This window comes from Thunnus thynnus, chromosome 13, assembly GCF_963924715.1.
Source record: "Thunnus thynnus chromosome 13, fThuThy2.1, whole genome shotgun sequence".
Taxonomy (NCBI): Eukaryota; Metazoa; Chordata; class Actinopteri; order Scombriformes; family Scombridae; genus Thunnus; species Thunnus thynnus.
In genome coordinates, this window is record NC_089529.1 from 5084917 (window position 1) to 5105024 (window position 20108).

At 40.3% G+C, this 20108-nt stretch overlaps 2 protein-coding genes across 3 annotated transcripts; one reads left to right on the forward strand and one right to left on the reverse strand.

Annotated features, from left to right (window-relative positions):
* Nucleotides 1–574: 574 nt before the first annotated feature.
* Nucleotides 575–2024, reverse strand: atg101 (autophagy related 101). Its single transcript, XM_067607407.1, has 2 exons — nt 1479–2024; nt 575–1390 (listed from the first exon to the last, which is right to left on the reverse strand). Exons 1-2 carry the CDS (start codon nt 1728–1730, stop codon nt 986–988), a joined length of 657 nt encoding a protein of 218 aa, XP_067463508.1. The 5' UTR covers nt 1731–2024; the 3' UTR covers nt 575–985.
* Nucleotides 2025–2085: 61 nt separating this feature from the next.
* Nucleotides 2086–19131, forward strand: LOC137195226 (C2 domain-containing protein 2). Of its 2 annotated transcripts, XM_067607405.1 has the most exons (13): nt 2087–3120; nt 3796–3891; nt 5382–5501; nt 7872–7973; nt 8436–8552; nt 11309–11417; nt 13193–13301; nt 13448–13512; nt 13608–13723; nt 13826–13991; nt 14384–14625; nt 15192–15459; nt 16657–19131. In XM_067607405.1, exons 1-13 carry the CDS (start codon nt 2833–2835, stop codon nt 16875–16877), a joined length of 2019 nt encoding a protein of 672 aa, XP_067463506.1. In that variant the 5' UTR covers nt 2087–2832; the 3' UTR covers nt 16878–19131. The 2 variants fall into 2 exon arrangements, with proteins under 2 accessions (XP_067463507.1, XP_067463506.1); XM_067607406.1 differs by lacking the exon at nt 5382–5501 and having other exon boundaries at nt 2086–3120.
* Nucleotides 19132–20108: the final 977 nt, after the last annotated feature.

A 20108-nucleotide genomic window follows, 5' to 3' on the forward strand; every position in this document is an offset into this window, starting at 1 on the left:
AAGGTTTAGGGCCTTGGATTTACTGAGACACAATCTCCCATGTTCTTAATTTAGGGTCATTTTTGTTATGTATTCCCAAATCTCAAAATCATAATCCCTCACCTGCTCTCCTCAATTACATATAACAAGATGTATGAGTCTGTGTTGCACATGAAAGCACTGCATCATTTTAACACCTTCTTATTGTTTCTTTGTTGATTCATCTACCTGTGGAACTAAAGTATGTGAGAACACACACGTCTTATCCTGTTGGCTGACAACCCCGGGCCTGGGGGATGTTTTTCAAGCTGTGAGCCAATGTGACAATTTCTGGCTGGAAACTAGGGAGTGAACTTAGGAAGTGTTTGCTTTAATTTGGAAAGTGGTAAGGTGGAAATCCTGTCCTACCCATGTGTAAGGTCACACTCTCAATGAAATAGTGCGTAGAGAGGAAGTTTTCACATGGATGAGGAAATCTGTTCCCAAACTCAGCCATATCTTCTGCATAAAAGATGTGACAATTGTTCTCTTTTCTAAGGTGAGGACAGCTTTATAGAAGCAAACTTTACTATGAAGAGACTATAATTACCATCAATTACAATGAACAACATTTATTGTCAAAAAATGTGCAATAATTTACAGATTCAACATTATCAGCAACACAACTTTTTAAAGAATTAAACTGATACATAGTGTAATTTGCTACTGTGTTAAAGTTGCATTTTTAAATGATGGAAGGTAAAGATAATCTGGAAAGACTGAAAAAAACAAACAAAATATCTTTAAAATAATAGACATTACATAATCAAGAATTTAGAGGTACAAGCAATACCAGAATCACAGCAGAGATGGCAAAAAAGTGACTGAATAGTTGTTTACATTGACACTGCTTCATCATAGCAGGACTAGAGCTGACAAACCATGTTTTTGAGCATAAAAAGGGTACCAGGCATGACTATAGATACAGTTGTGAATAAAATCATCCATATCTTGTTGGGGAGCATCCTCACAGTGCCAGGGTGTCTTTAATCAGCCTTCTCATGGTGGTGCTTACAGAGGTACCCAGACAGTCTGTGATCTGGTATGTGATTTTGTAAAGGTATGGCTGGACATCTTTGAGACTGGTGTCAAACACATTGTCCACTTCAGACTGGGTGGGCATTTTTGGCAGGTATTCGTGACGATTTATCACCTCAACAACGTTGATCACCTTCTCGCCCAGCTTCTCACCCACTTTCTCCCTGCAGATCTGTCTCTCCTGCTCATTGGCCAGGTTGACAACGTTGACCTTGATGCTCCACACTTCCCAGGGAATGCACTCATCAGAAAAAGGCCAGCGAGACTTCTTCTTCTGGTAAAACTCCAAAGAGATTTGCCCCATGCCATCGCTGCCAGAGTTGCTCAAAGCATCCTGTCACCAAAACATATGACACAATCATCAGATTATAGGCCTGCCAATACATTATCGTCAACAATCACAGGTTAAAGCTAACAGTTACCTTGAATTCAGACACAGCTTTCCTGATCACTCTGTCCAGCTCCTCTGAGGACACCCTGACAAACGTGAAATCGATGAAGTCACAGTCGATGTCCAGTGTGCCCACGGTACCGATGGAGTAGGTGCCCTCCTTTTTGTAGTGAAACTTCCCGGTGCTGCGATGCAGTAAAATGGTGTGCAGCAACGCCAGCATAGCTTCTTCCACCTGCCTCGCCTCCACCGTTACTTCAAGAACTTCCGAGCGACAATTCATTGCGAGATGTTAGTTATTTCCATTTGCAAGCGACGCCTCGAACAGGGTGATGATGGCTGCTGCTCGATCACGTTAGGTGACGCGCATATAAAACGCAACTTTGTTTACCTCTACGGACGGGCGGGGCCTATCCAACACAGTGTATTACAGTATAATAATACACTAAATAGACTTTTACAAAGGCTACCCTAGCTCCAAATGTAATCTGTGCGCACTGAGCAATGGGACATGGCAGCAGGACCTAGCTTGCTAAATGTTTGGCAATGTTGTAATGATGACAATGGGAGAATCTACGGCAAGACACGTAGATCAAAATACTCTATCAGTGACGTTTTTTGATCAGTGGCGTCTTTTAATTGGACTTTATATACCTCATATAGCACAAAACTGCATACATTATTAAAACAAAATTTTCTAGATGCCACATATTGAGTAAGTTGGGAAATACACGTCAATCCATACGATGGCTACACAAAAAAACAAACATCTACATTTGTCGCTGTGCATGCTGGGAGTTATAGTTTGTGCCACATATCCGTTTGTAAACGGCAACTTTTACAGTCAGACTGCGCCGCAAACCCCGTCCAGCGGCTGGGACTGCTCTCTTACCTTTCAAAATGCTTTCCTTGGACTCTTGTTCGATATCTGGATATCGTCTGGTGGAGCTTAACCGCGGACTTTGGATATAATTCCTTTTTTGGGGAACTTTGGCGGCTCCGTAGCTAATGAAGAATAGCGAACCGTAGCGAAGATTAGCTCACTAAGCTAACAACGTTATTCAATGAGAGGAGGAGAGTGTGCCACTCTGCAGGTTTATTTGAAGCTAGAAACTACCTTTAGCTATTTGTACTAGCGCTTTATAACCTGTTTGCATAGTTTGGGACTTTTGTATGGCTTGTAATAGCTGCTACGGAGCACTGAAACATGGATAACAATAAGCATAATTTGTTTTGGGGGTTGAGATCGGCACAGGTATCAGTTGTAGGACATTGCTGTCATTGAATGGGCCGTTCCCTGACCAAGTAAATACTATGAGGATGCCAGGAAATTTCTCAGAGGAGGAGGTGTGTTAAGCTGTAGTCATCGTTTTCATTTGCAAAGCATGTCCGACTTGGAAAGTTCCAGTTCATATTTTGGTTTGGAGGATCCGCAGTGGCTATGCATGGTCACGCTTTTCATCGCATCGCTGATTACTCTAATACTGTATTTCGTACAGTATGTCCAACAAGGATCTGTAGTAGGAATTAATCAGAGAGCAGTAGAGGACAATGCGGCGCAGGAGGAGGAAGCCGCGGCTCTGCTGGGATGGGCGCTGTCACTGAAAAGCTGGAAGAGTCAGTGGAGAGGAGCGTGGTGCAGGGCTTTAAATGACGAATCAAGGAAGCGTGGGGTAAGTCTCATGACCACCAAGCCACCCCTATACCCTGTGACAGGTGACTTCAGTAAAGAAAGTGCAGCTCGTCACAGGACGTGAACTGGAGAAAATGACTTCATCTATGCTCTCATATACACAGCTTGTGAAGCTTCTAATGGCCCAGTCAATTAAATCCAGTCATACCCCACCCTTTGATAATAGACACATTTTTGATGATTGACACCAATAATCTCACTCTACTCTCGCTTGTTTTTAACGCACACTCAGCAGTGTAACATTTACACCTTCTTGTGCCACCCTCTGACCCATCTTTGCACTATTTGTATCCTGTATCGTGTTTAAAGTTCACAGTAATGGTTTCACCTGTATGTAGTTACTCCTTTTGTATATTTCTGAAGATTCTTGTGTTGTTATTCTGTGTAAGTACATTGAAAGTCACTAAATCAGAGTCAAATTCAATGTGTAAACATACTTGGCCAATAAAGCTGGATCTGATTCTGATTCTGATCCACCTTTTTCTCCTATTCATTGAAAAGATCAAGACAGCACCTATGCACTGATGTTGCCAATGTAAGACATTACAGCCTAGATCATTGCACGTTTATTGGCAACAAGTTCATTGTCCTGGTCTGTGAGTTGTGCAATAGGTGTTCACTGCTTTTTGAATGTATCTGTCTTCTGTCCCCTCAGAGTCCTGTTCTGTTGACATTTGAAGAGGATGGTCTTGAGTCATCAGAGCTCATGGTCAGCCAAGTGTCCAACTTCCAGAAGTCTGCCCAGAACAAGGTACACTTTCCGCAAAGTCTGTTTGTTATTTATTAACCTGGAGGTCTTTTCCTTCACCGAAAATTGCCGTTATGTTCATGGCTGTGTTATCTCTGTTATCTCAATGCTGTGTGTTGTTCCTGCCTCCTCCAGCTACTGAAAAAAATACAATTTGGCATTCCCTGTCAGCTTCATCATTCACTAGGATTATAGCAAGAGACCCTTATAGATTTCTAATTTTCATGTTTATCGACAAAGGCTATCCTTCCCATAATTCAGTGCTGTATTTTAGCCTGCAGCAGCCAAGCACTGACTCATCAACTCATCAACTCTTCCAACTTTGGTACATCCAAACATTACCCCCATAAAGCAAGGCTTGACAAGTGAATCGGAGAAGCATTTCTTTCAGGTGTAGCCGCATGCACAAACACAAAATTCAAAAGACATTATGAATGACTATGATTTCATTTAAAAGGGCTGTGAAACACTTGCATGATCCTTCTTTTGTCAGTCGCACAGATGATGTGCCAACCTGCTGCAGACCGTGTGTGAAACAAATTGCCACTGGAGGACTTTTATTTTTTTAGAGAGGTCAGACAGGGACAAATTGCTCGCTGTGTTGCTGGCCTGGTCGGCTTTGCTGTTCTCTCAACGCAAGCTCAGCCTTTCCTTTGTGATCATCATGATATGGACCAAAATACCAGGTGCTCTGTTGTTGTTAGTTCGAGGAATTTAATGAACAGAGGCTTATTTTTACCCACATGCTGTGTGTGTGTATGTGCTTGCAGTATGTGTGTGTGTGTGTGTGTGTGTGTGTGTTGTAAGAAGCTTAAATAGCTGTCAAGCTCAGCACTAAGGAGGAGCAGGTAGACCGGAATGCAGCAGCACCCATGTTTATGTTTGCATTTCACTTGACAGTGATCTAATAGCAAACTAGACACACACACACACACCCATCCTACATAGAAATCAGAATGAATGTTCTGAATAAATACAGTATGTTTCAAGTTAGAGGACATTTTACCAGTATGTGGTGATTTACTTGGTTACAGATGCATTCCATTGCAGTGAAGGTGATTTATTGTACTCACAGATGATTGAATCTGCTGAAAATGTCTTTGAAGACTAGTACAGATGGTTTTCCTGTACAGATGTTTTTCCTTTTTCACAGTTGAGTGTTGAGTTCTCCTATGGCAAATATTCAGCTTTTGAAACAGCTTTAGCAAAAGTCAGTGTTAACACATCTTACTAGTCTGATATGTTTGTGCCATGGGTTTCCTGCACAAAACTCTACGCACACAGTAACATAAAATGTATCGTCAGTGAAGCATTATTGATGCAGTTCCTTTCTCACACACACACACACAGAAATCTCATTTCTCTCCCCACTGAAGTTGCTTTCATACGATGTTTTAACTACATGTGAGTTGCATGCAAATGTTGTCAACGCCCTAGCTGGTATTCTTAGCAGGTTTATATTACACTAATGCCTCAATTTGTTCTCCCAACAGAGCGCTTGCTGCAGTGTGGTTGGGGAGAAGCTTCAGTTCACTCTCAGTGCAGCATCAACAGCCATGGCTTCAGCAGATCCTTGTAAATACACAGTGTGTATAGCTCCACTGGAGCTGCAGGTAAATTTTCTGTAGTTGGTCCCAGGGCATTTATTAAACGTCATGAGTTTCATCAAAGTGAACGATATCCCTTTTTCCTGCCTGAAATCAGAGTGACATCCTTTGGAAGTCATGGTGGTTTAGTTTAATGGGAGATTTTATTGAACATGATGTGCTGCCAGTGCCCAGCATTGGATCACTGCCTGCAGGAGCATTATATTAAGTGGTTGGGGTATCTTTCTGTGCTTGGCAAATGTCCCGAAGACCTCATTAAAATGACTGTCAGGCTCATTTCCAGTAAGGTTGCCCACTTTGTCTCTGTTCATATTTGTCAGGGACTCATACGGGATCGATGACTCTCTGAAGTTATGACACAAATGACTAATAACTGCTTGTTCTTACCTGGAAATTACTGTGATATCTTTTATTTCAAAGCACAGATCTGAGTGCGTGAGTAAAATGCTCCCATGGCTCACCCACCATCTTTCACAACTCTTCCCTCATCAGATGCAGTGTGGCAATGAAGTACCATCATAGCTACTGTGATGAGATATGTAATGGCTAGTGTGCGTTAAGCTGCGGTAAGCTGTCGTCCTGTTCTTAGGTTCAGTGTTCAATCACTGTTGTATAGATACAAGCGGTTATGCAGGCTAACCCAATTGTATTAAGGCTATTTTTAAACCAATAAGGTGCTTGTCACCCTTCTGTGCTCCTGAGCTCATTGTGCCATAAATATACAACCTGAGTGAGAGGCTAGAAAGCTAAAGTCAGGATTAGCATTTTGTTTTGGTTGTGGATCAGTTGTTGCAGGAACATAAAGGAAGCCTCTTGTCTCTTTTTTTCACTCTCACTGTTTCGGCTCTAGAAAAGTCAGAAGGCCTTTTCAAATGTCTCCATCCATCCACTGGAACATTTGTTAGCTTTTGACTGAGAACCGAGCTAGAATGGTCCTGGCTCGTCATGTTATGAGTGCTGGGATACGTGGAACAGAAGCCCTGGGCGTTTACAGTATGTGGACATAATAATACACCCAGCAGACTATGGTGGGCTGCTGAGTGTACTTTGTCTTTAAACACACTACTACAGTGTACCACTGGTCTGTTATGGTCTGTGGTCTGTTGCATGTGATGACACCCATGTTACACATGTGACATGTGTCTTCATCTTTGTAATGCAAATACCCCATTTACATATCTGTGGTCTGACAACACAGCAGGCACTTCTCTTTTGTCGTGGTCAGTCACATGATGTGAAACATTAAACTATTTTATATTCAACCAAGGCAATAAACTCCTTCTTGGCAAACAATTTCTGTTCTTCTATTCATGTGGATGGATTATTTTATTACAGTAACCTTCCAGTTGAAGCTGTTTTTATGAACTGATCCTAGTCTGATCAATGCAGACTGTGATATTGTTCTTTTGGATCCATCTAAGCATTCTCATTGCTATCTGACGCAGCCTTTGTTCGGCATCACAGAGGCGGCCCTTCAGTCTTACACTGGAATTCAGGCATGCTGGGACAGGATGGTCCGGTCTGTTTTCTGTTAATCTCTGTTCTCTCCTTTTCTTTCACTTCCTCTCTCAGCTGAGCTACGTGTTGATGCACACCTTGCTGACCTTCTCTAAGAAACCATTTTCCTATTTGTCAGGCTGAATATAGAAGCATTGCCTTGACTTTTCCTCTTCATTGGCACAAGTTTGTTATAGAGGATATGGTGTAGACAATGCCACTGTTGTCATTTGCCATTCTTTTTGAGATCGAAAACTGAGATTAGTAATTATTAGGGATTATGATTCATTTCAAATCATTTTGGGAATGTAACTGTATACTAAAGAATACAGTTTCATAAACCAAGGAACCTGTTGTTGATGGTATCCAAGATAGTATCTGCTTAAGAAAACCAATTCCAAAAGTGAAATTGGCTGATGCAGTCATCTGTTGTCAAAAATCATTCTATACACGTTGTCTTACATTAGATTATACAAATGAATCCCACTGAATTAGATTCTCTTACACAGTTTGGAATGGTGTTCTCAGTTTTAGTGACTATAACATTGCTCACTACCATTGATATTAGTCAACAAAATTTAAAATATCTGTTTGGTGAGGTGAATTAAGTCTGATGTCATGAAAACTTGTGTAGTCGAGACTCATATTTGAGTCATCAAACAGCCAAGCACCCACACAATCAAACTATGATTTATTTTCAACTGTGGTACCAAAAGCCCACAGAAAAACAATTCTTAAAACAGCTGTATGAGTTACAAAGCATTCACCAGCCACAACAATCCTAACAAACTCTTCATTTTCAGTCAAAAAATATTTAGTTTTTTATCAGTGAAACGGATGAACACGAATCATTAACTTTTTCTCCTCCATGTTCCTCAGCTTGATCTCCGGATGCAAGAAGCTGAAGATGAGGTCAAGGTGAACTGGAGGGTGTCTCAGTTGGAGGCAGGAGAGCTGCAGGTGACACCCTGTTTCACCCAGGTAATTGAAGGGCTGCAGATGAGTACTAATGCACCGAAAAAAAGGCTAACATACTGTGACAGGGAGAGTTCTTTTACTTTACCAAAGTAAAAAGAACTTTGTGTTATAATAAACTGAATGTGGGGTGGTGATTATCTGTCTTTATAAAAACTAATTTCTGTTCATTGTTATGTTTGTTAAATCATTAAATGAGGCCTCTGAAGAAAAGATTGAAAAGCTGAAAAATCAAATTACAAATGGGTTCATTTCGACTTGTCATCCAAATAACTTAACAAATAACTAACAGATGGGGGGAGACTTAAAAATTTATTACCAAGATGTGAAAAGTAAAATGCTGCATTTTGGATCAGTTCAGTCTAAGTAAAAGAGGACTTTTCTTTTTCTTTTCTTTCTTTTTTAATTTAGTCAACATGTTTTAAATATGTGTGTGATTTTTGCGATATCATCATCTCTCTCTATCAGGACAATGCCAACACTTTCAGTGTAGCAGCAGTAAAGGAGCAGTTGAGGCAGCTGATATGTGCTACGCGTCCCTCTATATTGCTGAGCTGCAGGCCTGCTCAGGCCTCAGAGGTCAAGGTGAGTGGAGGAGTCATGCCTGATGCATCGAATCTGAAAAGCTGTCACACAAGAACGCCACGCAGACAAGTGTGTACAAGTCTGTCACGGCTGATCATTGTTTGCAGTGTGCTGCAAGTTGATGAAACAAACTTTAATCTATACTCTTATATTCAAGTCTCACAAGGCAATCAGTAAAGACGGGCATCAGTTTGATTTGATCAAAACTGAGTCTTCTCCACAAAGATTCATAAATACAGCATCAATCATGGTGACCACATGCCTAACTAAAAACCTGCACTAATGTATAAAGAGGAGATTCAGTTTATTATACTGACATGCATATACAAAAAGGTTGTTATTGGTCTGCTCTTTGCACAGCCGTCACATGATGTTTGGCCACATGTTTCTAATTGGATCATGTATCATGTGTTCATATGTAGTTAAAAGCTCTGAACAACAGTTAAATTACGGGACTGTTAGGCATGATCATTGCTCTCACTGAGCTATAACTGAAGTCTCAGGATACAACTGATTGCTGCTTTCATAAAACTACTCATTATTTTCTTGAGTAATGAATCCTTTAGTTTGTTCCAGCACAAACTGAGGTTCTACTGACTCCTGAAGCCTCAGTATGAGATCATTTCAACCACTCAGGTCCAACCAAGCCTCCAATTATGTTGACAAGCCAATCTGGTCTAAACCAGACCATAATGCTGTCACTTATCTTATCTTATAAGTCACTGATGGTTTAAGCAATCAGACACATTGATATGCTCAGTCTGTTTCAGAACATGAAGGTTTTGGAGGTCTTTCAAGGTTAAAAATGCCTCCTCCTAATGCAGATTTCTCCATGGTCATAACAAACATCCAACAAATGAATGAAACTCCAAATCACGGACAAGCACACTTTCTGTCAACAGCGTTGTTTTCCATAGTCTTCCTCACTCATGCAACCGATTGTTATATCGTCTTTCTTACACAGAATATAATGAACACACAGCAGGTTGAAATGAAGGATGCTGATATCAACTAGCAATAGTTTAATCCACAATAAAATTACAGTAAGTATAATGTACTGTGGGAAGCTTCTGAGATTAATGATCCTCCCAACTGAAAAGTTTTTTAACAATGTACAAATAATATAAAGAAAAAGGGGACATGGCCGCTCAACAAATAAGATCAGGAGGCCACAATGTATTATCATTTCAAGGAAAGTACAAAAAAACACTCATACAGTGTACACAGACATTTGTACAGACATGAAACAAAACAGTCATACCAGTTTCAGTTTAAACAAATCAATCAGCAATGTCTGGTCCACTATATATTAAGAAGAAATCCCAGATTTTAAAGTAACATTGGGCCTCATGCAAGAAAATTTTCATATTTTTATCCTGAAACTAATACTTTTCTCTGTGAGGTTGGCTCATACGAATCAGATGCCTGAATTTGTCGTAAATCGCTTGTTTTAGCCTGATGAATGTCACCTGTTCATGAGGAGGTGTGTGTCTGTTAGATGTGATCATTAGCATAATCAACGCCCCTCAAATGTCCATAGAAGGCTCCATGTTCTGCTCAGTTTGTGGGCGATTTTTACTCTCAAAAAGGTTCCTAAATTAAAAACACCGCACAGCTTCAAGTCCTGCTTTCAGAAATCAGCAGACAAGAACATAACAAAATTAGGAGTGTCAGTAGGAGAAGACCCAAAACAATTATTAAATATGAATCCATCAGAGCAGCTCTGCACTGTGACAGAAATAAAGAGGGAATGCTTTGACATGAAGTTAGATGCTAAAAAACATGCTTTTAAAGCAAAGCGCTCCATGACTAATATGAGAGGCAGTCATGTGACAGTCATAGTCACACGCTGTCAGAGTGAGGGAAGTTTCCTAGCAACTACTGAAATGTAGAAGTTGGTATTGCCAAAATATGCCAATGAAAATCATAAAATCTAAAAAACCTTTCAGTTAATTGGTAGCCATGATGATGATAATATGGTAAACAGAATATTAATTTTGCATTGAGTTTGTTTTAGCTATATATTTTATTTTTGTTCATTTTGGTATCATATTTAAACTCCAAATTAATTCAGATTAGGATGTTATAATTGCAAGTAAAACAAGTGTCTGTTCATGACACGCATACAACAGGTCTGGATCACTTATAAATTTCATACGTACCTAAAAGAATTTTCTTTTAAGTACAAAAAAATTGATGAATGTTCAAGTAAACCTCTGTGCTGCTGGCTAGACAAGGTTTCTTAACTGTGATCCAATTTCATAAAATACATTTTTTTTGCACAGAAAGACAGTATTCATCTGACACACTAAGGTAGTGAGGATATCAGATTCAACCCAACAGCAGCACCCAAGATCTAGCTTAGTTCATATAAGACCTCATGCCAAAATCTTTGAATCGGGTGGGAAGACCACAAGCAGTGAGTGATGCTGCCAGTCTTTTGCATTCAGGACATGATAAGGAGAAATCTGCCTTGAACCTACTGCACTGGCTGAACTCAGAGACATACTGTATGAGCCCTATGCCTGGACCTATTGCAGACACTTAGAGAGTTCATCCATCACACATCTGATGTTATTTCTTAAATGATCACTACTGGCACTTTTTAAGCCAATACTGATAAAGGTGTAGGATTCAGATCAAGTTCTCAGAGCCCTTGGATCATCTCTCTGATGTATGTGTTGTGTCACTGTGCCACTTTTATACGAGCTGGGAATAGAGTATGTGATCTTTACTTACGATGGTTTCTCCAACAGGAAGCCTACAACAAAGTGGTCTCACCCCCTAAACCTCCCCATGCACACGACTGGAAGCTGCTTGTGAAAAACATCCGGGTGACATTCAACGAGGAGGAAGATGCTGCAGGTTAGACGCTTTTCCGCTTAGTCATTAGAAATACCCAAGTTCTGGTGAAATGTCTGTAGCCGTATCTTTAATCTGTCGGCCGTCTCCGTCTCTTGTGGGCACAGTGTTCAGTTAACATGTAAGATTACATCTCATCTACGTCACAGAGCCACAATTCTGGTTTATTGTAATCACCTCAAAGAAATGCAACCATTGTACAACTGTGGAAAAGGTTTGTTTGATTGTTTTTCTAGGCTTATCTTCTATCAGAAGATTACTGCCTTTATTAAGTCAAAATACATGGCACAGAATTCAATGTCTGGATGTCTAAAGCAAAAAGACAAGGGCCTCTAATTTTATGGTGGTGTTGTTCAGCATTATTAACTGGCGTTAACAACAATGGTGGGGCTGATTAAAAAGTAATGAGCTGCTTGTGTTGTCCATGCACCAGCTATAGCCACATAACCCTCTCATGGGATATATTTAACCACTTCCATTTCCTCATGCATATCAAATAAGAAATGTGAAATTTGTTATAGAATAGATTCCAACTTCACTTACTTTATCGATTCAAGTGCATAAATACTGTTAAAAATATCTGGAGAGGGTTTAGTGACTTGAGTGACCGTAACACACATCACATTCTTTTATCTAATTTGCAATCACACCATAATACTGCAGATTATTCCAATAGTAGCTCCATTGTTAATTGATTGACCCAAATGTACTTTTCGTTAAAAAGAAAAAAATTTCAACATGCTTTCCGTTATAGTTACACAACATTGAGTTTATAGTATTTTTAGGGAGTAGGGAGTGTTTCTGCCTTTCCAGCTGTTTATTTTGCCAAAGCAGTCTGTGCGTCCTGTCCAGAGGATCTCCAGATAATGTGGAGGATACTGTTTTTTGAGCTGGTTGTCAAAAGTAGTAATCTACTGATCAAAGCTGAACATTGTTGACTGTATATTTAACACACCCACATCAGGATCACCCCACCCAGTGCGGTGGTGGTCCTGCACAAATGTGAGTTCCCTTGTGATCAGAGCAAAAACAGACGTTGTTGTCAGATATTTGTACCATTTTGCATCATGAAACGAAATGTTTCGAGACGATGGAAGGCTGTTAGAGTCATTGTCCAGTGTTGAAGTCTCTTAGACCTTATCATCATGTTAGGTCACAGAAGCCACAACAACTTTGTTTTGTTAGTTCCTGTGATGAGTCATTTTCTAATCGTGACTCAGCAGTTTTCCGGACTTCAGACATCCCCTCATGTATTCTGCCCAACAGCAGAGACATGACGCAGCATTTAGCACTTCTCTTGTGTTGTTCCTTTCCTTTGAGTGAAGAGCAGTTACACTGTTAGCCTCACTTCACTGTGGGCTAGAAGCCAGATCCAGGGCAGCTGCAGTGGATGCTTGAAGGTTCTTGCTGATGTTGTATTCATTAAGACACATCACTTTCACTGTATTGGAGCTTTGCTTGTGGCTGATAAAGTCCCTTTTTAAGTGCTCCATTAAATAGACATCATCTGACTTTGTGTGCCGAGGAAGAGCACTCAACCAGCACTTTGTGAGTCTCCTGTAACCTATGCATAATTCATGTGAAAAAAACAATGTAGGTTGACCTTCCTTTTGCCCTTTAAATCAAGTGGAAGCCACCAAAGCAAAATTTAATCTTGCGGCAGCACATTTTATTTCTTCAGTTGTCAAAAGACTGCCGAATGCATTTGAAATTAGCTCTTGGATCACTCACTATTTTTTCTGTGATGCTGACTGAGATGTTCTCTGCTCCGTTTGTAGGCAGCATGAATCCTCTGTGTGTACTGCAGTTAGATGACCCTCCACAGAAGTTTAACACCTCCGTTTTGAAGAACACAACCAATCCTGCCTGGGACCAGCCGTTTATTTTGTAAGTTTCACCATGATACACTGAAAACCACCACTGTCATTGAGATGATGTTTTTGTCTGATGATGTTTTTAAAATCTACATAGTCAACCAACATCTGTATTTTCTTGCTTTTTCTGAATAGTCTTTTATTTTTCTGTCTCACCAGTGAATTGAATGGACGATCGAAAGAGCTCAATATCCAGTTGATGCATGATGGAGAACCTCAAGAGAGTAAGGAAAACCCAGGAAACTGCTGCTTACCTTTTGATATTTGTGTTTCATTTTGCTGCTACCAGACTAAATTAGGTGTATTTTCTCTTTTTCAGATTGCTTACTAGGTCAGGTGTCAGTGCCTTTTGATCTTGTAAAGAAGCAACCCAAAGGACAGCAAACATTTGCACTCACAACCAAAGACACAGTGACCGGATCACTTACTACTGACGTAAGACTATCACACCAGTTAAGATGGAATATTATCACACATCACTGAGGTTTTCTTTAACACACGTTTAGAATATTAAATGTAGGGAATCCTTTTCCTCAGTTTACCTACCTGGAGCCCAGTGAGGTGAGGTCCTGGCATCCTCCCACCCCAGCCTCCACTAAGAAAGTGGAGATGGACCGTACAGTCATGCCCTGCGGCACGGTGGTCACCACCATCACTGCGGTGAAGAGCAAGCCGGGTCGACCGCTCCCTCTTCTCAATATAGGTACAGCACCACAAACTGAGAGACTACACAGCACTGACAAGAATAGTAGAGCCTTATTCAGAGAAGATGTTTGTCCCATTTGATATACAAACACTTAGAGAGGCTCGTTGAGGTTTCTGTTCATTCTATTTCGCTGCAGTAACAACAGTTGCAACAGCCAGTGTGAAGAGATGCTGAGTGTTCTCACATTTCCATTGATTTGTAAATTCTGCAACAATCACCAAAAAAGCTCTGCAAGTTCCTGCTTGGTCTGATTGAATACAAGCCATTTTTATTACAATGCACATCAGTTGGAGTTCGGACCGAACACTTTGTATATCATAACAATTTATGGTTTGAACTTCCATCATCCCCAATTAAACGTTGATTATTATAACTTTGTGTTCCCTCAGATTCTACCCAGAAAGCCGTGGCCAACAAGCCGAAGCTGTCGGAGCGTCGTGTTTCAGAGCAGGCGTCTATGCTGGGGGCAACAGTCAGCAAAGCCTTGTCCTCCTCTGACACCGAGCTGCTGATGCTCAATGGCACCGACCCGGTGGCCGAGGCCGCCATCAGACAACTCCACCAGTCTGCCAAACAGAAGCTCAAGTCCCCAGTGAAGAAGAGTACCATCATCATCTCTGGCATCGCTAAAGTAAGGATGAGCTCACGAACCAGAGGAACACTTCACTGGTTCATAATACTGTTTCACTTTCACTGTCTCACTGTAGTGGATCAGTTTCACTTTTATTCCTTAATACACAGAGTTTTGAATGAGTGGGAAATATATAGAAGCTGAGGAGGGGCCAGGCTCTAGTATCTGCTGCTCTGAAAATCTGTTTCCACAAACACATTTTTTCATTGTGCTCCCTAACCTGTGGTTGATCATGAAAAGGAAAGAGTGAAACAAAGTGTGCTTTGTCTGGAGCAGGGAGAGACTCCTTATTTTGGAAGAACATTCATGTGCCAATGAATATCAAAACTGGACCTTTCAGTGGAAAAACTGGTTGCTTATTTGCACTGCCATCGTCCTGCCTAAATCATGTGTAATGTACATAAAATGAGAGGTGAACACAGGCCCTCAGAGCCTCCCATGCAAATAGTAGGTCATTTATAATGTCAGATGAAGTACTTACATGAACAAATGCAAATGTTAAACCAAAGGAAATACCCCTTTACTGGAAATTGATTTTCAAAATGATAATGTGCTTAATTTCCCAGACACCCTTGTCTCAGGATGATGAGCTAGCTCTGATGGCGGGCTACGCTGCAGCGATGGATGCCTCGATGTCAGAGGGCAGCTCTACTCAGGATGTGACCACAGCAATTGCGTCAGGGACCAGTAGCCCCCCAGATATGTCGGAGCCTCAGGAAGGCCCGAGCGGAATAGGTCGGCCCCCAGAGGACTGGGAGAGTCACACAGGAGAGGAATTAGACCATACCTCGCTGTCCATGTGTGTGTCTGAGGCGAGCTGCAAAAAGAGCAGAGGTGAGAGGTCGCAGGGTACTATTATTCTGTAAATCTCACTTTAAATACTAAAAAAACATATTGCCTTAAAGTTTCCTCCAGTTTCCTCCGTTTGGCTGATTTCATGGCCATCTGTTGTTCCTCAGTGATACAGTCTGTTTTTATGTTCTTTTCTCTCTTTCCCTCCTACTGTTTCAACCTTTCCTTTTTGAACTGTCATCACTGCCATCTTAGAGGAAAGCAGTGTTAAGCACACATTATGTCCTGATGAGTAAGTTACCTCATGAGTTACATGTAGTATCCTACTCCTACTAGTACGTGTAGTGTCTGTCAGCTATCAGTAGAGTAGATAACATAGTTTTTTTCTCTACAATGTGAAATTCATTTTCAGTTCATGTAAAATCAGTTAGATATCAGCAGATCATAGAGTTGCTATATTTTAGAACTTGTAGAAACATTGTGGGGCTGCACAATATAAACAAGGTACTGTGAATATTTTTGAAATATTCACTCATAATATTCCTAATAATGACTAAGTCCATTTTAATATGTTCCTCAATATTTACATGATAAGTATGGATATCAAACATGCCAACTTGATGCTGCAGAGTGAGATCATCACTCACATAATGGAAATTTGATATCTCATGTTGCAATATCAATAAAGGTTATCTTCTGTATTGTCCAGCCTTTCGCTGTAGGAACTATGTGTGGAGGTGGAGGACGCTGATATCTTTCTTCATTTGTCATTAATTAGTTTTCATTGTGTCAGTCTATGTTAAGCTGTATCGACCTGAACTAATCCACAGATAGTGAGCACATATTAAGTCCTAAAAACTCCTTACATGCTGAAAGGAAGGAATGACGTCGCAGTCAGGTTGGACTATACGGCTGCTGTCTGCTGGTACAGTTCAGTGTGTGTTAATTGGTTATTAAACACAATTTTCTGATTGTCACTATCCAAAGCTTGACAGAGGTCTTTGCTAGAGGAAAAAACAGTAGTGGGGGAAATAAATTGTATATTTTTAGATTTTTTTCACGAACATAAACAACAATTTCCAACTAACACAAATTTCTGTGCCACTGCTGCTTCAAATTGCTGCTACTTGTTCAACCTCAAAGAAATATTGTACATGCCTGAGTATGAGTTGTGTCATCTTGACATATTCTCAAGATAACACAAAGACTTATTTCCTGTCATCTGCTTCTTCGCTACAGGCAGCTTCCTTCAGAAGAGTGCCAAGCTCTTCTTCCGGCGGCGTCACCAACGCAAGGACCCGGGGATGAGCCAGTCACACAATGACCTGGTCTACCTGGAGTCTCCCGCCGCAGTGGAGCGGGCCAGCCGAACAGCCACGCTTAGCCGTATGCTCAACCGCAAGAGTAGGAATAAGAGCAAAGCTAATGGCTCTACCTCCACTGGGGAGCCACATGCGTGACCCCCCACCCCTCTCACCCCAGTCCCAGTCCCCCCCCCCCCCCTCCACAACTACTACCATGACCACCTCCACCTCAAACTTGCACTGGCAAACTTCCCTAGCTATCCTACTCCCCCTAATGCCCGACCCGCGTAGTGGGGCTCCTGTATTGTGAATGGGAAAGCTGTGCAGATGGAAAAATATCCGCTTTTATTGCCGTGTCCTGCTTAAGTGCTTCCTATAAGAAGCAGACATTCCACCCAAAGCAAGTGTGTGCATGTGTGGACGAAGGTATCCTGTCTTGGATTCATGGCATTTCAGAGGATATTGTTTTGCATGTTTCTTTTTATTTGATTTTATGCAACATTTTGAAATCGTTAAGTGCTTTTGTGGCCTTGTTAATAACTGAAGGGACTGATGTGGGCCATCACTCTTTACCTCACTGATACTGAGGGTAAAGAATGAACCATCCCTGCTGTGATCCGTAGGTTTCCTACAGAGGACCAACAGGACCAAAGATGAAGAGAAGAGTGGTATTTGTATGATTTGCACAATGTCAGTACCTTTCTTTACAGTGCAATGACAGGAGCTACTCTTGTGATAGAGACTCTTCTGTAGTTCTGATTCATGTTAAAAAAACATTCACAAAGGGAGACGATATGTTCACTGCATGACCGCTGCAAGTGGGAGATAGTAATACGACTACTTTTTGACACTAATACTATGAAATATGGTATTTATATCAAGCATCCAATGTTTTTTACACTTCATTTAAATTCCTTGTCATTTTATTCCTAATGAAACAAGACCAGTACAACAGCTATATGAAATGTGCATATAAAAGCTGTTAGCTAGAAAAATGTCAGCCTTATGTATAACAAAGATTTCCAAACTAGTCATCATAAGTTAGTTGTGAGAGGTCATGTTATCATGCAACACCGGCCATTAGTATAAGTTAACACCCTCCCAAAAAAACAAGCAGTGACACTGTGGCTATCATGAAACTTTAGCTATATATGAGTTTTTATGTTCACTCCTTTCTGCAGTGTTTTCTAATGATTATGCAATTTTCTTCTTAGTCTTCCTAAAAGATTCCTCCTGTACACTACTGTTATCAGCAGGGTTGTCAATGTGTCAAAAGGGAACCTTTATCCAGGGACTGTGACATTACACTCGACCATACTTGTTTCATTACACACTAATGAAACTCAATCCTGCATTTCATCGGAATGAAATCCTCTTTTCATTTAATGTTTTACTGTTTTTTAAAATATGTAGCTTTGAACACCTGAACCAGAAAAAGTGTGAACACCTTTTGGAGTAGCCAAATGTTCTGGCTGCTCTTTTTTTTTTTTTTTTTTTTTTTTTTTTTAATCCAGCTAATGATTGTATTTTTTGTAAGCAGCTTGTTGAAGACGTGTCTGTACATCGTGTTAACTACTGTTTCTTCAATAAGTTAAGAATTGTGCAGTAACAAAGACAGTGACAGCCAGAAATAACAGATTGCCTTACAGTTATTCTGAGGACGTTGTCACGCGTGGTCTAGACTCGTAGCTCCTGAGCCTGCATCCACCATCAGAGCAGAGGACAGAAGGGCTGTTGGAACGACTGTGAGAGACAAATGTGCCGCTGTGTTCCTGCACCATCAGCAGTGTCTATAATCGAGAAGCCTATGCACATAACATATCTGTTAACTGGGTGTTTACATTATTGAACTATCTGAGAATTAAAAACACTCACTTGCTGTTTATGACAACACTCTTGTGCAGATATAGTGTGGGTTGTCTTTGTGTCTTGGTATTTACATGACAGCTGTGATCCCCCCCCTCTCAGCACCCGCTCTGCTCCATCATCAATTGTTTTTTTTTTTGTTTGTTTGTTTGTCTGTTTTAAATATTAAAAAGCCCAGAATCAGACCAAAAGAAACTATAAGCATTGAGACAGAATCACTTTTCTAACTTTGAGGAACTGAGGGGGAAACAGGTTGTTTTAATCATGCTCAGCTTCAGAGCCCCTGCTTATGGCAGCCTGCAGCCTGCAAGCATTGGCTGCTGTTATGCATTCAGTAAGCAGTAGAGCTGTATGTGATTAATAAACTGCTTCCTGATGGGTTTTTTTTTTTGTTTTTTTTTTTTTTTTGGCATCTGCTCTGTGCACAGAAACTGACTGACTTAACTGTTGATGCAGGGTGTCAGTCATTTCCCTGCAGGGATTGTAACTAATGAACATATCGAGTTATTTCATTTTCAGCAATAAATATTGATTGGATAACTGAGATTGTAGTGCCACTTTGTATATCCTGTCTGTAGTGGATCCTCCCCAGTGCTTCTGTAACTTGTAATTCTGTATATGTTCATATTTCACTTCAGTTATTTTACAGAGGCTTTTATACATGGAGGGTCAGCAGTATCCCTCTGTGCTGGTTGAAAATCATGTGCTATCAGTAGTGGAAAGTATGTGTAAGAAATGTTCTTCAGCATTGTTTTGAGGAACTTGTTCTTTACCTGAGTATTTCCATTTTATGCTAATATATTTCAAAGGGAAATAGTGTATTTTTCTCTCTACGTTTATCTGCCTGCTAGTTACTAGTTATTTCATATACTTTGATTATTTTTCATAAAAAAAACATCATCAGCCTCCAGCACATGATGCAACGCAATGGAAAAAAATCCCTCCAATAAGTCATTTTTGTCTGGAATTTAAACTTTTATTTTCTAATGTTATTCTTTCTTATTATTAAGTCCAAAAAGTATCTCCTAGTGCAGTATAAATATCAACAATGTGTTTGAAGAGTTTTCTAATTTCTTAATTCAAGTGCAGAACCTGCGTTATTTCCTGTTTCAAGATACTGTAGAGACAGGTTGAAATACTCTCACTGTACTGCAGAGTAAGGTTTTTAGAACCCAGTTACAGATAGACATGGCTACAGAAGAATAAGGTTTTTGCAGGTTTAACTGTCCAACAGTTTATAATTTAGTTACAGGAAATCAGCTCCTCCTAACCAAAGTTCAACAAAAAAGCTGCCTACAGGTTAATGCATCAGTAACAACAGTCCTGTATATAGCCCATATAACACCATATGGCATAATGACTACTTTTACTTTTGATACTTAAAGTACATTTAATAATACTTCATTATAATAGTTATGAACTTTTACCGAAGTAAAATTGTGAATGCGTGCAGCACTTTTACTTGTAGTGGAGTAATTTTACAGTGTAGTATTACTACTTATACTTATGTAAATGGTCTGA